Source organism: Triturus cristatus, chromosome 6 (genome assembly GCF_964204655.1).
Source record: "Triturus cristatus chromosome 6, aTriCri1.1, whole genome shotgun sequence".
Classification (NCBI taxonomy): Eukaryota; Metazoa; Chordata; class Amphibia; order Caudata; family Salamandridae; genus Triturus; species Triturus cristatus.
The window spans coordinates 1,794,170,959-1,794,184,553 of record NC_140589.1 but is presented as its reverse complement, the minus strand read 5'-3'; the positions used below and the strand labels follow the sequence as shown (position 1 = coordinate 1,794,184,553).

At 39.6% G+C, this 13,595-nt stretch overlaps 1 protein-coding gene across 1 annotated transcript in view; it reads left to right on the top strand.

The window, feature by feature from the left end:
• Positions 1-9,801, top strand: part of LOC146822018 (serotriflin-like) — a 121,871-nt gene extending 112,070 nt beyond the window's left edge. Inside the window, exons 5-6 of the mRNA XM_085609953.1 lie at positions 4,752-4,840; positions 8,768-9,801. Of these exons, the coding sequence (XP_085466079.1) occupies positions 4,752-4,840; positions 8,768-8,778 (100 nt within the window). The 3' untranslated portion in view covers positions 8,779-9,801. The remainder of the gene's footprint in view (positions 1-4,751; positions 4,841-8,767) is intronic.
• Positions 9,802-13,595: the final 3,794 nt, after the last annotated feature.

The window sequence follows — 13,595 nt, the reverse complement described above, 5'->3', positions numbered from 1 at the left end:
AAGCTACATTACCAGTTTCGACTCCATTAATAATGAATATATTGAGATTGACACTTTACAATCTCATTATGGGGCATATAAGAAAGACCGGCGATAACATTATCGCCGTTTTAGCGGCAGGAAACTGCCGCTAAAACGGCGATAATGGGCTTGATAATATGCGTTATAGAATTCCAATAGAAGCCCAGGTTAGATGTCCTGCACATCTAACCTGGGCTTCTACAGAGCACAAAACTGCAAGTTTTTAACAGGATTCTGCAACATCTTAGAGTGGTGGTTAATTCAGATCCCAATTATCCTGTGACTCGGCATCTCAAACCAGTACATAACAACAATCTTAATGACCTCAGATAATATGTTATCAGCTCAGTACCCAAAAACTTCAGGGAGGATAATAGAGATAAAAGATTGAGACAAGTGGAATCAGAATTAATTGTGTTACTTGACACCAAAATGCCGAATGGCCTCAACAATAGTGATGATCTGCACAATTTTTTATGAATGTTGTTGTTGGGGACAGTATTAATGGATGTAATGATGAATATCAGGTTTGCTTTTAAATTGGTTTTTTTTCCTGCTTCAGCCGTGTTTTAGTCTGGGTTTTCCTAGGTTTTATCTGGTTTTAGTGGAGCATATTACCGGTTTTTAAGCTCTCGGATTTTATCTATTTGTTTTATGGAACTGTATGGACTTTAGTCCAATGGCTGCTATATTTATGTTTTTTACTGTGGTTTAACAATATATATCAACTGGTGTGGTGATGTTTTTATCTGGTGGGGTTTTGGTTTTACTTAGTTTTATCTGGGGTTTCCTTCGGTTTTACTGGGTTTTACTGGGCTCTTGCCGGTTTTTAAACATTATAAACACCAGTTCTACATAAGAATTTTGGACACTGGTCCACAATGAAAATTCTAAATTGTAAATATATGATATCTCAAGTTTTTGCTGCTAAATGTAAAATTAATGGGCTGCTAATATCAAAAACACGTATTTTTTCTCAATAGATGCTACAAATAGTATAGTCTGGATATTGGGACTTGTTTGTATACAACTACTAAGCATGTCAAGAGATCGGAATATGAGACGATACAGGGGACGTCTGCTAGAAGCTGCTATGTATTTAATTGTATATATTTTTTATGTAACTAAGCACTTTCACGCTAGCACTTTTTTGCACATTTTGCACATTTTCGTATATCAGTGAGAGATGTAACAGACAAATTCTAGGAGTGCAAAACTAATGTTGTCAATAGGCCTGAATTTTATACATATTAGTTAGTATAACTCGAAATTTAGCACTATGCTAGAAGTTTTTTTTTCGAGATATTTTAATTCCAAGTATACAAATTTGGATGATTTCTGTTTGTGAGTTATGAGCCTATGAATTGAGCCCAATGCTTTCATTCTGCAGTTAGTAGCACAAACAAGAAAACACAATCAGTAACACATAATATGTATTATGATTGGTTCGGTCTTTATTTTAAAAAACAGGCCTATTTCTATGTTTTCACTCTATCCTAAACTAATTTGAATATTTGTATCATGTGCTTTAATTTTGACACTACATATATATGCACTGATAGGCCCAGCGCGTCATGTGACTACACTTAGGGGAGCTACTCACAGCTAGTTAGAGAGGGACCAGCAGCAGCAGAGCTACTCATTGGAGAACTCTGGAGTCCATTATGATAACGGGCGAATCGCCACTGCCCGTCTGGTGGTGACGATCAGTCCACAATTTCCCACCACCCACCTACCATTTCCCCCTGCCAAATTACAATGGCGGTGGGGACCCCAGCTGACGGAAAGACAGTCCGCCGGTTTTCCGCCGGTCAGGCAGGCGACCGGGTAGAAAAGGGCATCAATATGGTGGCGCTGTCTGCAAGACACCACCATCCATATTAGGATGGGCGGCAGTGCAGGGCTTTCCATGGCGGAGATCCCGTCATGGAAAGCCAGGCGGAGTTTGCTTTCGGGGGCCCGTTGAGGGCCCTCAGAGGTTGGGGGGATGGGGGTGCAGTTGGGGTGCACCCATGGTACTCCCCTCCATTTGCATGCACAATGTGGCAGGCACCGCGCGGTGCCTGCCACATTGTGCATGCAAATGCACAACATGCATATATTGCATTGTGGCGGGTGCTGCTTACAGCACCGCCTGCCACAATGCAACATATGCGGGATGCCACCATGGCGGTGGCATCCTAATATCCATGGTGGGACCGCCACACCTATGGCGGTCGGTCCTGTTTTCCCGGTACGGTGGTGGCATCGGAATAGGCCCCCTATGTTCTAGGGGTGTTGTGCTGGCATTCGCCATTTGTTGATGCTTCACAGCTATATAATTTCTTGCCACATTCCTATGGCAATAACTAAATAGATTTGCAGGGGCTAGAAGCCCTGGCTCCCTGAAACTATCTTTACAGAACGTCCTGAACCATTGTAAGCCACATGGAACCAGCTCTGATTTCATTGACTTATTGTGGCTGAGAAGAGTTGACGTTCATCTCAATTTTCCATTAAGGTTACTGGTAGAAAGGGCAAAAATATTTGTAGTCTTTAACTCCCACAACAGGACAATGTTTTAATGGTCAGACTCTAATGAGCCATATATATATATAAATATATATATATATATATCAAAGGTCTCAATGCCCTAAAGTGACTGAAGAAAGAAACTCAGTGTTCTATGAAACTCCCTAAAAAATACAAAAATAAACAAACTTCATTTATCTAACTCGGATATTTGCTTACTCTTGTGTATGGAGTTAGGGTCTTTTGCCGTTTTGGGTCTTTGCTGTTTTCTTTCAGATTTTGAATTTGTGGGGTCAATTGTTGTTGGGCTTCAGTTCTAAGACTGTGACTAAAATAGATTATATCACACATGTACTCTCACCAGTTGAGAAATTAAGGGCCACATGTACAACTGAAGCACTCTGGCAACTTCTTGTGACTCACAATTAGGAAGACACAAAATGCGATGTACTAATGTGTCTCAGACAATAGGGTCTTAAATGAAATACCTCATTCATATTCATGAGGTAGGTCACAATTTACAACCTTTTGAGAATTGCTTAAAAACACAGGGATGGTGGCCTGCTGGGGACAGCAGACCACCATGTCTTTGTTTCCTTTTAAATAAAGCTTTTTTTGAGTTAAATGCAGCCTGTTTTCCTAAATGGAAAACAGGATGCATTTCAAAAAGAAAAATCAACACTTCTGTTAAATTTTTTTAAATTAGGCAGTGGTCCTTGTGACCACTGCCTGCCCTTAAAAACATTTTGCTACCATTCACAATCCCCGGGGGACCCCTTCCTGTTTACGACTGGCTTACCACCTACTTGAAGTAGGTGGTAAAGAGCGATTGTTTTGCGACCGCATTCCGGTCATAAAATAATCCTACATCCCCCTGAGACACCCTTGGCACGCCCCTTCCTAATACAGACTCACAAACCCTATTTTGCGAGTTGGTAATAGGTTACAGACTCACAAAATAGGGTTGGTGCATGCCAACAGGAGTTTTAGCAATCGCTAATGGCCTGATTCTCCGTTAGTGGCTGCTAAAACCCGTCATACATGTCCCCGCAAGTGTTTCATCTGCTCTGTCTTTGGTTTTAAAAGTTATTGATTTATTGAGTTGGTTTGGGTCACGGATCTATTATGATATTATTGTTTACAAAAGTTGTGGTCCTTTACAGATAGGGGATACGGGTGTTAATATTGTCCAAATCTATTGAATGCTTTGTGTGTGTATAAGCTCTCTTCTTTGAGGGTCCCACTAGGACTGATGGATTGGAGTATGTCATTGGCCCTTGTAAAAGATGCCCAAGAGGCATAGTATTGATTCTCGGCTAAGTCCTCATTATTTGGCCATAAGTGCTAGAGCATCCTTCCCCCTCTTCATGTCTATGTGATTCAAGTAGGGAGGAGAATGACACTCTTTGTTGTTGCTATGGACTTATTCCTCAATATGGGATGCAGCACAGTAATGTTTTAGGTAAAACAGAGACAGTAATAGGCACCAAAGAGATGTTACCGAAATATCCGTGACACAATATAGACCATTACAGTCATCTGATAGCAATATTAGGCCCCATGGAAAACTAGCATTAATAACTATTTGGAAAGATTAGTACAAGGGGCCTCAAGACACTGGCTCTCATACACAGACCTTTTCCATTATCAGCTTACTTTCCCATCCTCACACATGCAGTTTCCTACTTCCCTAAATCCACGCAAGACACCATCACTCCATCACCACTGTTACCCACTACTTTTATCTCCCATTTCTTTTTCATCTTTTCTCCCACTAAGATGTCCATGGTATTGCTCGCACCAGGCATAAGCTCCTGAAATGTCCCCATCAAGTCCACCTCCTCTCGTTAATACAACCACCCATCCTCTACATCATCCACTGATGGAGAATAAACCCTCCATTCTCACACCTCATTTGCAAGGCTCAATCCCTACTTATATAGCATCACCAGCCATACACATACCACTTGTAGAAGAAAAGTTTCGACCCAGTATGCCATCAACCAGAGTACCTCAGAGCCAAATGCGTACAGACACAGGTAGAAAAATGTGTTTTACAGAAAATTGCAAAATGTGATAACTATATTTCAGGTAAGTCAGACCTGCTCTAAAAACAACTTTGTGACTCGAGCCGAAATAGTTCTATAAATGGGATGGGCAATGCTGAAACCTGACCTGGAGATGCCCCTCAATTTTTATATTTCTTTTCAATGTTGCAGGGGAAATTATGAAGATAGACTTAATACACCATACACAACAGGTATCCCATGCAGTACATGCCCTGACAACTGTGAAAAGGGACTCTGTAGTAAGTATATGAAAAGTATTTTTATTTACATTGAAGATTTTAAGTTTCAATGAGTCTGCTTCATATCCGCACAATAAACGCAAAATACGAGCAAGGATGTAACCAGAATGTTGTATTATAAAGTCAAGCTTATATATCTTTTTACCAATTGCATTATTTTGTATTTTAAAATACATCTGGTTTATTATCTCTTCATTAGCCTTAGACTTGTATAGAATGTGTCTATTCCCTCTATGTGGTATTTGAGGATATTGCTTTTATCCCAATGTTTTTCAACAGAAAGAATCTTTAGGCATGAGTATATTTATGTCAAATGGTGTAAATGCATGCTTTATCCAAAATACAACTTAAGAATTATTTTAGCACAGAGAAAAAGTCCAGAGAAAGCAAGGTATTACTTGAATGATTTTTTAATGAATTTTTTATGGAGGCAATGCAATATCCATCAAGCCAAGTCAAGTAAAAATGCAACGTTTATTTAGACCGTTGGCCTTCAAACAGCATGAATAGCATATCAACATCTTTTATAAATTGCCTAAAATCATCACAATTCCATCAATAATTCCATTGAGTAGGTACCTCTATACAATAAAAGTAGAAGCATCACAAATGTCCATACAATGGATATCACAGTAGCATTATTTCATAATGTAAACATTATCAGCACATCCCTACTAAAAATAAATTAAAAGTTAAAAAATGGTTTAGAGATGTATATTAATAAATACGTCCAAAATGGTAGATTTCAACCTTTAAAATCACAATAAGCCCAGTTCAATTAGCACCTATGCCCCTAGTTCTTTTTCCATAAAAAAGCGTTTCACAGCCTTCATATATCTTCCAATTGCAATGGCAATATCAAGTTTAGGCATATCAGTGAGGAGGTCTATAGCGTGGGCCCATGATTCAATACCATACTTTAAAAAAATGGGACGCAAGAATAATATCCAAAGGGCTAAAACTGTAATACAATCAACTAATATGTGCAAAATATCACATTTTGTTCCTAGCATACATGTATAATTACCATCGGGCTGCATCATTACTGCTCTTATTTTATCATTTGTTAATGCCAATTCTTAATCTTACAATTTCGCACCTAGCCAATGATTAGGTAACTTTTCAAGATATGGTCACCAGGCTTCATTCTGCCAGGTCATCCTCATAAATTGTACAGATTTGTTCTTGCTCAGGTATTCCACATCTAACCTCCTAGCCAATTCCTTCCCTTGGGATCTCAGTAGACACTTAGTAGTTTCTACCAGGAGTGAGTGTGGACAAATTCTCACATTCAGGTTCTCACACACCGTGTGCAATTTCTTACTTGTCTCCGTGTCCCATTTTAAACTACTAAGCTGAATCTCATTTCTGCACTATTGAGAGACCTTTTGTACTGCTCCTGGATCCTGGGGTTTCCAGAACCTTATCAGTGCCATTTGAGCTTGCATACTCCATGATATTATTCCTAGCTTAGCCCTAATAGCCTGAATCATTGCTGAGCCTGGAAACGACAGTAGGTGTTTGAAACACTTTTCTTCATCTAGGTCCCAGCCATATTTACCACTTAGGTAAAGACCTTCTGCTCCGTCCAATACTTGGGAGGGTATCATTGCGCTATAGGTCTTTAACAACGGTCTGTGGGACATCTCCTCATAATCCCAGTTACATTTTTTCAGCCCACAAACCGATGTGATGGGATGCTATCCTTCATTTTGGACTATCCATCATTTCTTAAACATGTCTGCTGCAATCTATCAGCCACTGTGGGATTGCAGAACTTGATACCCAAAAGTTTGAGTAACCTTTATTTTAGGTGACAAAGAAAGAAAACGAGGCTTGTTGAGAATTGAATAGCCCTGAATTGTACTACATATAACTGCAAAGTTTAAATCTATGTTGGCGACATATATCCATAAAAAGTAACAATTGCTGTTAAAGGATCTATGATTACATTTATTGGCGCTAAAGCTAAACTTGAACTAAATAGGCATGATAACCTGGATAGAGAGAGAACGAACTTGATGAGCTATCATTAGGTCCAAATACTCTGTTGCACACTTAAACTGATTCTGTAAGGAATATGTTGGCTCATTCTCGGTAGCTTGACCTATGCAGCACAGTGTCCTCAGAGAAAGAGCTCGCGAAATATCTACAACAGCTAGTTACACAACAGTACTGGTACGTCAAAGTGTAAACAATTTATCAACATACGATAAGTCTAACATGAAGTAAAGATGAATATTAATGAACAAAAAAGAAACAACGGCAAAATAATAAATAGAAATAGAAATAATCCAAAGTCACTAAATGGTCTTAAAGTATTGCTCTAAGCCATGGTGAGCCACCAAAAGAAGCAATGTCAAATCACAGCTAATTGGTATGATGGCTCAAAAACACCAACTAGAGCCTTAGAGTTTTGGTTATAAAGTCCTGCAGCCAACTTGAGGGTGTCAAGTTTCTCAGCGGGAAATGAAAAAACAAAGAGAGTTGCAGACGTGGTGCTCAGGTGATGCTGCATGGCAATTGTTTACTGAATGCAGAATTTTCTAAAGCATGGGCCTGATGCCAGTTCAACAGACACAGCTTGACTCAAAAACGAACTCAACGGCAGAGTCCTAATATTTCCAAGATCCAAATTTAGGAAAACATGTAAAATAAATCCTGAGTACAAGCTGTAGGTTTCTCAGGACTCGTTCACATGAACCCAATGCAGTGCCTTGGCTTCGACTCCTTTCTGCAGTTGTCTTTCAAGTTCTTGTGTTACCATTGGAGCATGTTGTACTCTTTTACCTAGGTAATGGGTAAGTGTCTTCTCGTGTCTGCCTTAGTTGGTACAGGATTGCTGGGACCACAGCATCCTGGGCCAAAGTAAACTTTGCTTTAAAGGGCTGTGCATTAGGTGTTGCTGTGGGTGTTTCTGGCAACACCAATGGCGATTTGACACTGCCCCAGATTTACAAGGAATCATAACTAGGAGGCAGTGCCAAAAATACCTTTATTTATCCTTGTTTTTCCTATTTCTATGTGTGCTGCATAATGCAGCACACATAGAAAGAGAAAAGAGCCTTTTGGTACCCTTGCACCATGATGAAAAAGTGCCTGCATTGGCGCATAATAGCACATTTCTGAAAAGTCAGGAATCTGATAGATACAGCACATTCCTGTTCTTTTCTTTTAGCCATAGGGCAGCACAGCAGGTAGGCCTCGGGCACTGCCCTACGGCAAAATTATGTAAAAAGGCCCATGGTGTGGGAATTTCCTGCTAAGTGACAGAGAAAAGAAAAAGAGCGGAGCTGTCCTCTGCAGGACAGAAAGTGATGAGTGTACAGTAACAGAAAAGGCCCAGAGGGACAGAATACAAGTTGCCACCCCATGCTTCCAGTCACAAGCTCCTCGAACCAGGGACCACCTGACGCAAGGCTCTCTCTCCACCGCTGCTCATCGCTTTAATCCTTGGAAGTACAGATGGTCAGCAGGGCTTTAAAGTCTAATGCGAAAACTCCTAAATGTTTATTTAAATACCAACAGAAGGGAAAAACACAGATAAATGGTGCAGTATTGCGTTACCATCAATCATTACCCACTTTACTGATGACCAGAGGCGCATCTGTCATTGGTGCAGCAGGTGCAGTGAATGGCCCTCTGCACCTCAGTTATGACTGCATTTTACTAACTAACGGGGGGTGGAGGCTCATTTCCATTGCATACATAAGGCCCATGATACACTACTAGGCCACTGCTGCTGACAGCATCAACAGACAGCAATCTCAAATACCGCCAACATCTATTTAGGTGCAGGCTCACGTGCACAATAATCATTTGCTTCACACGCTGCAAATACATGGACATATATTTTTCTGTATACAAATAATTGTGCTGTTCATCCCCCATTCCTCTTGCTAAATGTTTGATTTGTTCTTTCCGCAGCCAATTCCTGATCACTGGAGAACAAGGCTGCTAGCTGCGGGGATGTCATTCATGGGCAGGGCATGAAGGCAAACAGATTGATGGAGCGAAACCACCTGCTACAGCATTTATTTATATTCACCACAGATGTCATGTCCTACATTCTTCAAACCTGCACTCATTTGAGATGTTCTGGTATATGTTACGGGAATTATCTAGTTCCTCAATATTACGCATTTGTTCCTACATTAGTCTCCTAGTTGCCAGGACCCTGATTTGTAGATTTGATTTTCCTGGTAGTTGTCTCAGGTCAAAGGCCTTTGAATCACAATTTCCTCAGAGGGCCTGGAAGAATGTACTTTTACACTGTAAAGCATATGTAGTGATTTATTATGTCAAATTTTATTCGTAGTGAATTGTTAACACTTATTTAAAATGTTACCTGTGAATGTGGCAAAAGCATATAAATGTGTTGCAAATACACACCTAACGGTGAAGATGACATATGTATTGTTATTACTACACAATTAACAGTACTCAACATGTTAGCTTTGGTAGAACTGTGGTTGTCTCAGACTGAATCTGTGGTCTTTGGGTCCAGCAGAGATCATTGCAATACATGCTTAAGTTACTAAGTTCTGTCACTGGAATATGTTTTACATACTGCACAGATATGTTATGCTATTAGTCTGAATATAAATCAATGCTTGTCTTATAAGAAAATTTAATTATATAGAATGACTCAAGCTACTGAGATTAAGTGTCCAAACTCAGGGCACTTCTTGTTTTTGTGTATTTCAACCAAAGTTTGATGTAAGCTCACTGTGCTGATACACTGCTTAACAAATTAAGCATTCTTCTACTTGTGCTTGATCTGCCATCAGAATGAGATAAAGTCGAAATTATTAGAATTTTGTGGTTTTTACTAATTGGCATATCTGTGTCCCCCACTTTACTTTTTCATCGATGAATTAATAAACTGAAGCTTATTGATTTCATTGTTCTGTTTAAAAATGTTTCTCCACTGATTCAGCCAATAAATTGTTCAGCATTTTCACCTGATTTTGTGTATTCATTAAAAATATCTGCGGTTAGTTTATTTTGAGGTGACATCCATTAGAGCTTGGAAAGTTGGAAAAGTTTGCTTGTGAATCTGTGTTCTTGGATCATGATAGTATTGCAAACATGGTCAAAGCCAGCCGGTGTGGGTTATAAATGAAAATGGAAACCGAACAATGATGAAGCATGATACTGTAGGGTGTGTGAGGGCAGTATTAAGAGATTCATTGTCTTCCCCTTTTATGTCTTTTATTTTGGTAGAATTGAGTTATACCATTCTTATGTTGGTAGGTGTACCAATTGCAGTACCTCCCTGTTCCTCAATCAATGCTTAAACAGAGAACTTTATTAAACCATGTGCTCAGAGTTTCAGTTCTATGTTTTAATAAGTATTTTTCGAAGCCAATAGTTCAGTTTCCATTTTCATTTATAACCCAGACCGGCTGGCTTTGACCATGTTTGCAATACTATCATGATCCAAGAACACAGATTCACAAGCAAACTTTTCCAACTTTCCAAGCTCTAATGGATGTCACCTCATAATAAAATAACCTTCAAATTTGAAGTTTTCATTCAATTATGGTGCTCTCAAGGATGATTTAGAAATGATTTGTCCAGAGTAAAAGCATAGCCTGTGGAGTATGAAGCATGTTGGAAAGAGCTAACTAAGTGCATCTAAAGTATCAACAGATGAGTGCTTGGAAATCAGTTGTAATGAACAACAGTCTTTACAGTATTTGATAAAGGCTGGGGTCTTAAGGTTGAGCGAATATTCAGATGTATATTTAAGTCATATAAAATTCCTGGACGGCTATTGTGTACAGTGAAGTGCATCAATTATTTCAAGCCCAAGTTAATAGAATTTTGTCTACTGCTATGGTGTATTAGTGAGATTCTAGTGAATTAAAAAGAAGGTATATGTTCATTCTTCAGTGGATGAAATACATCTATGGAGAACATCTTAGAATGTGTTCCTTATATTTGACCAGACCCATTCAAACATCGCCATTGAGGATGCACATGCATCTTCAGCAGCCATCTTTGAAAGAGTTTGCTCAAATATTATATACCCATTTTACTTTGACTACCATACGTGTGTGCACATACACTTGTGGGTGGTCATCTTAAAAGATGTATAATCCATTTTAAGTGGGACGTCTGCTGAAACTGTAGCAGGTGAAAAAACATTAAACAAGCATTTGCAATGCAATAGGTCTCGCATTTACGCAAGTTTAACCTAATGGCATTGTAAATGACAGTGCCTTTTATTTATGTTTTAAAAATGAAAACAAAAAAAAAGAAATTGTTATTTGCAATGTCAATAGCTCAGACTTGTGTAAATGCGAGACATATTGCATTGCAAATGCTTGTTTATTCTGTGTTCAGTAAAAGACAACTGTCTTAATAAGCATAAAAGTGAAATTAAAAACAAGTGCCCTTAAGCGGCATAATAATTTCCTTTGGGTATTTGAAGTAGCTCGAAGCTAGCTCCAAGGATAAGCTGGAGGCTTAAGGAAAAACCTTCACAGCATTTAAATCATGAGGTTCTATGCCGAACTGAATTGTGTTTCTGTGAAATCCTATTACAGAAACCAGGATGTGATGAGGGGCACAAAGGGCGAGGGGTCAAAATAAACGCACATTACACTGTACATTTGTCCATTAAAATAATTTCAATTCAAGATCACTTCTCTACCTGCTTGTACTGCTATACAACTGAAGTAAAATAAATATGACAAGCTGTTTCTCAAAATCACGGTGTTACATATGTCTTACAATGGTAATTGAAATGTTGAATGCAAAGAAAGACATCCACGTTCTCTGCTCTTTACATGTTCAATCCGATCTTTTAGAATGCAGGTGTGGGAGCTATAATTCAATCTTTTAGAATGCAGGTGTGGGAGCTATAATTCAATCTTTTAGAATGCAGGTGTGGGAGCTATAATTCAATCTTTTAGAATGCGGGTGTGGGAGCTATAATTCAATCTTTTAGAATGCAGGTGTGGAAGCTATAATTCAATCTTTTAGAATGCAGGTGTTTGGGCTGTATTGACCTGGTGCCCATGTCTTGTTGGGTTTTATTCAGGTTGTTCGATTACATTTTCAGTGGTTAATCTACTGTTCAAAAAACGGTAACATACATCTCATATTTTTCCTTGTTTCTTTCTCTGTTACTCCTGGCACTACCTGGTAGTAAGCCAATGCTTTCTTACTCCTCACAGATATTCATCAGAGTACCCCAGTTAAGTGAATTTTAACACCTTAAACTTATTGGCTTATTTAAGAGGTGGTTTTGCGTCCCTCTGGCGTGGTGCAAGAGTGACAAACCTTAAGTCAGATTTGTTTATCCATTCAAGAACACTTTACATTGTCCTTCATGGCTACATAAATCTAGAATAAGGCAGTGCAGCACAAATTGCTGCATTGCCTTACTCTGCCCTGGGAAGGCTTTCCATGGGTGTTGCGTGGGTGTTCCCACGCAACTCCCATGTGTTTTTTACTCATTCCCAGATTTATCAGAACTGGTAGACCTGGTAATGGGGCAAAAAGTACGCCTTCTCAGGTGAGGCGTAACAAGGAGAAGAACCTTTATTTTTCCTTGTTACTTCGTCTTTCTGTGTGTTTTTATATTCTGCAGCACACATTGAGGAAAATGCCTCTCAGAATTGTTTTTGTGCAAGAAAGTGTTCCTTCTTGCAGAAAAAAAATCCAACATGCAATGCAGGCATCCTTGCACCATGGTGCAAGGGTGCCTGCATTGACACTAGGCTGCCAAAACTGCACCAGCGCTGGGAAAAGGCAGGAATGACCGTATTGCAAAATACAGCGTATTCTTGCCGTTTCTCTGTCATGCAACGTAGCAAAGTGACCTGATGCGTTGCACTGTGTGACAACTTCGTAAATAGGCCCGAGTGTTTATTGCTTCATCTTTACATGCATCTCAAAAGTATGAATGTCTCAATTAGCTACTAACAGGGTGGACTGGCCATTCTACCACTCCTGGTATTGGGCTGCAGGCTAGGGGGTTGCATTCAGAGCAGGATGGGCCGCCATGACCCAAAAACAAAATGCCCCATAAACTCGTGCTATTCACGGCCTCCTGCAGTGTTGTGCTACTTTCAACATTTTTGCCATTGCTGATTCTGATTTCAATTCCGGGCCTGTAGCTCTCAGAACTACCTGCAGATACGTCACCCTTGGTAATACTCTTGGGTACAGTCTCCCCCAGGTAACAATGCTGTCGTTATCTTGGGCGATCAATATTAAATCTCTCTCTTTTTTACCCCTCTCCTCACCTTTGGAGAAAGGCCAAATACTGGTATTGCACTGTGTATAAAATAGGGTAATTACCAAGCGTGCATTGTAAATATTAAGAGCATAATTCCTTAATCTGACACGTGCTACTTTATAACAGCTCGCCTAGGAAGCGTACAATAGGACGTCACAAGTTGTCAAACAGTAATACACACGTTATTAAATGCACACCGATAAACGTGGCACGTAAAGGCATGGCTCCTGGTCATTAGACGTGCACTACCTGTAAGCCTCCTTATAACGTTAAACATACAAGGGCATGTCTTGTGTATTTTAAACAGAGAACAGAAACTGCAGCAAACACACAAGCAATACATGGCGTCCACTGTTATAAATAAACGCATTTTAGAGTGGAAGGCCTGCAGCAGCGAGCCCTGCGCTGCACTATAGTTAGCCTTCTTGGCTTGACAGACTTTGCCACTTTATTGTAAATGTGCCCTTGAGTTTGCATCACATGGAGACATCTTACAGCTCT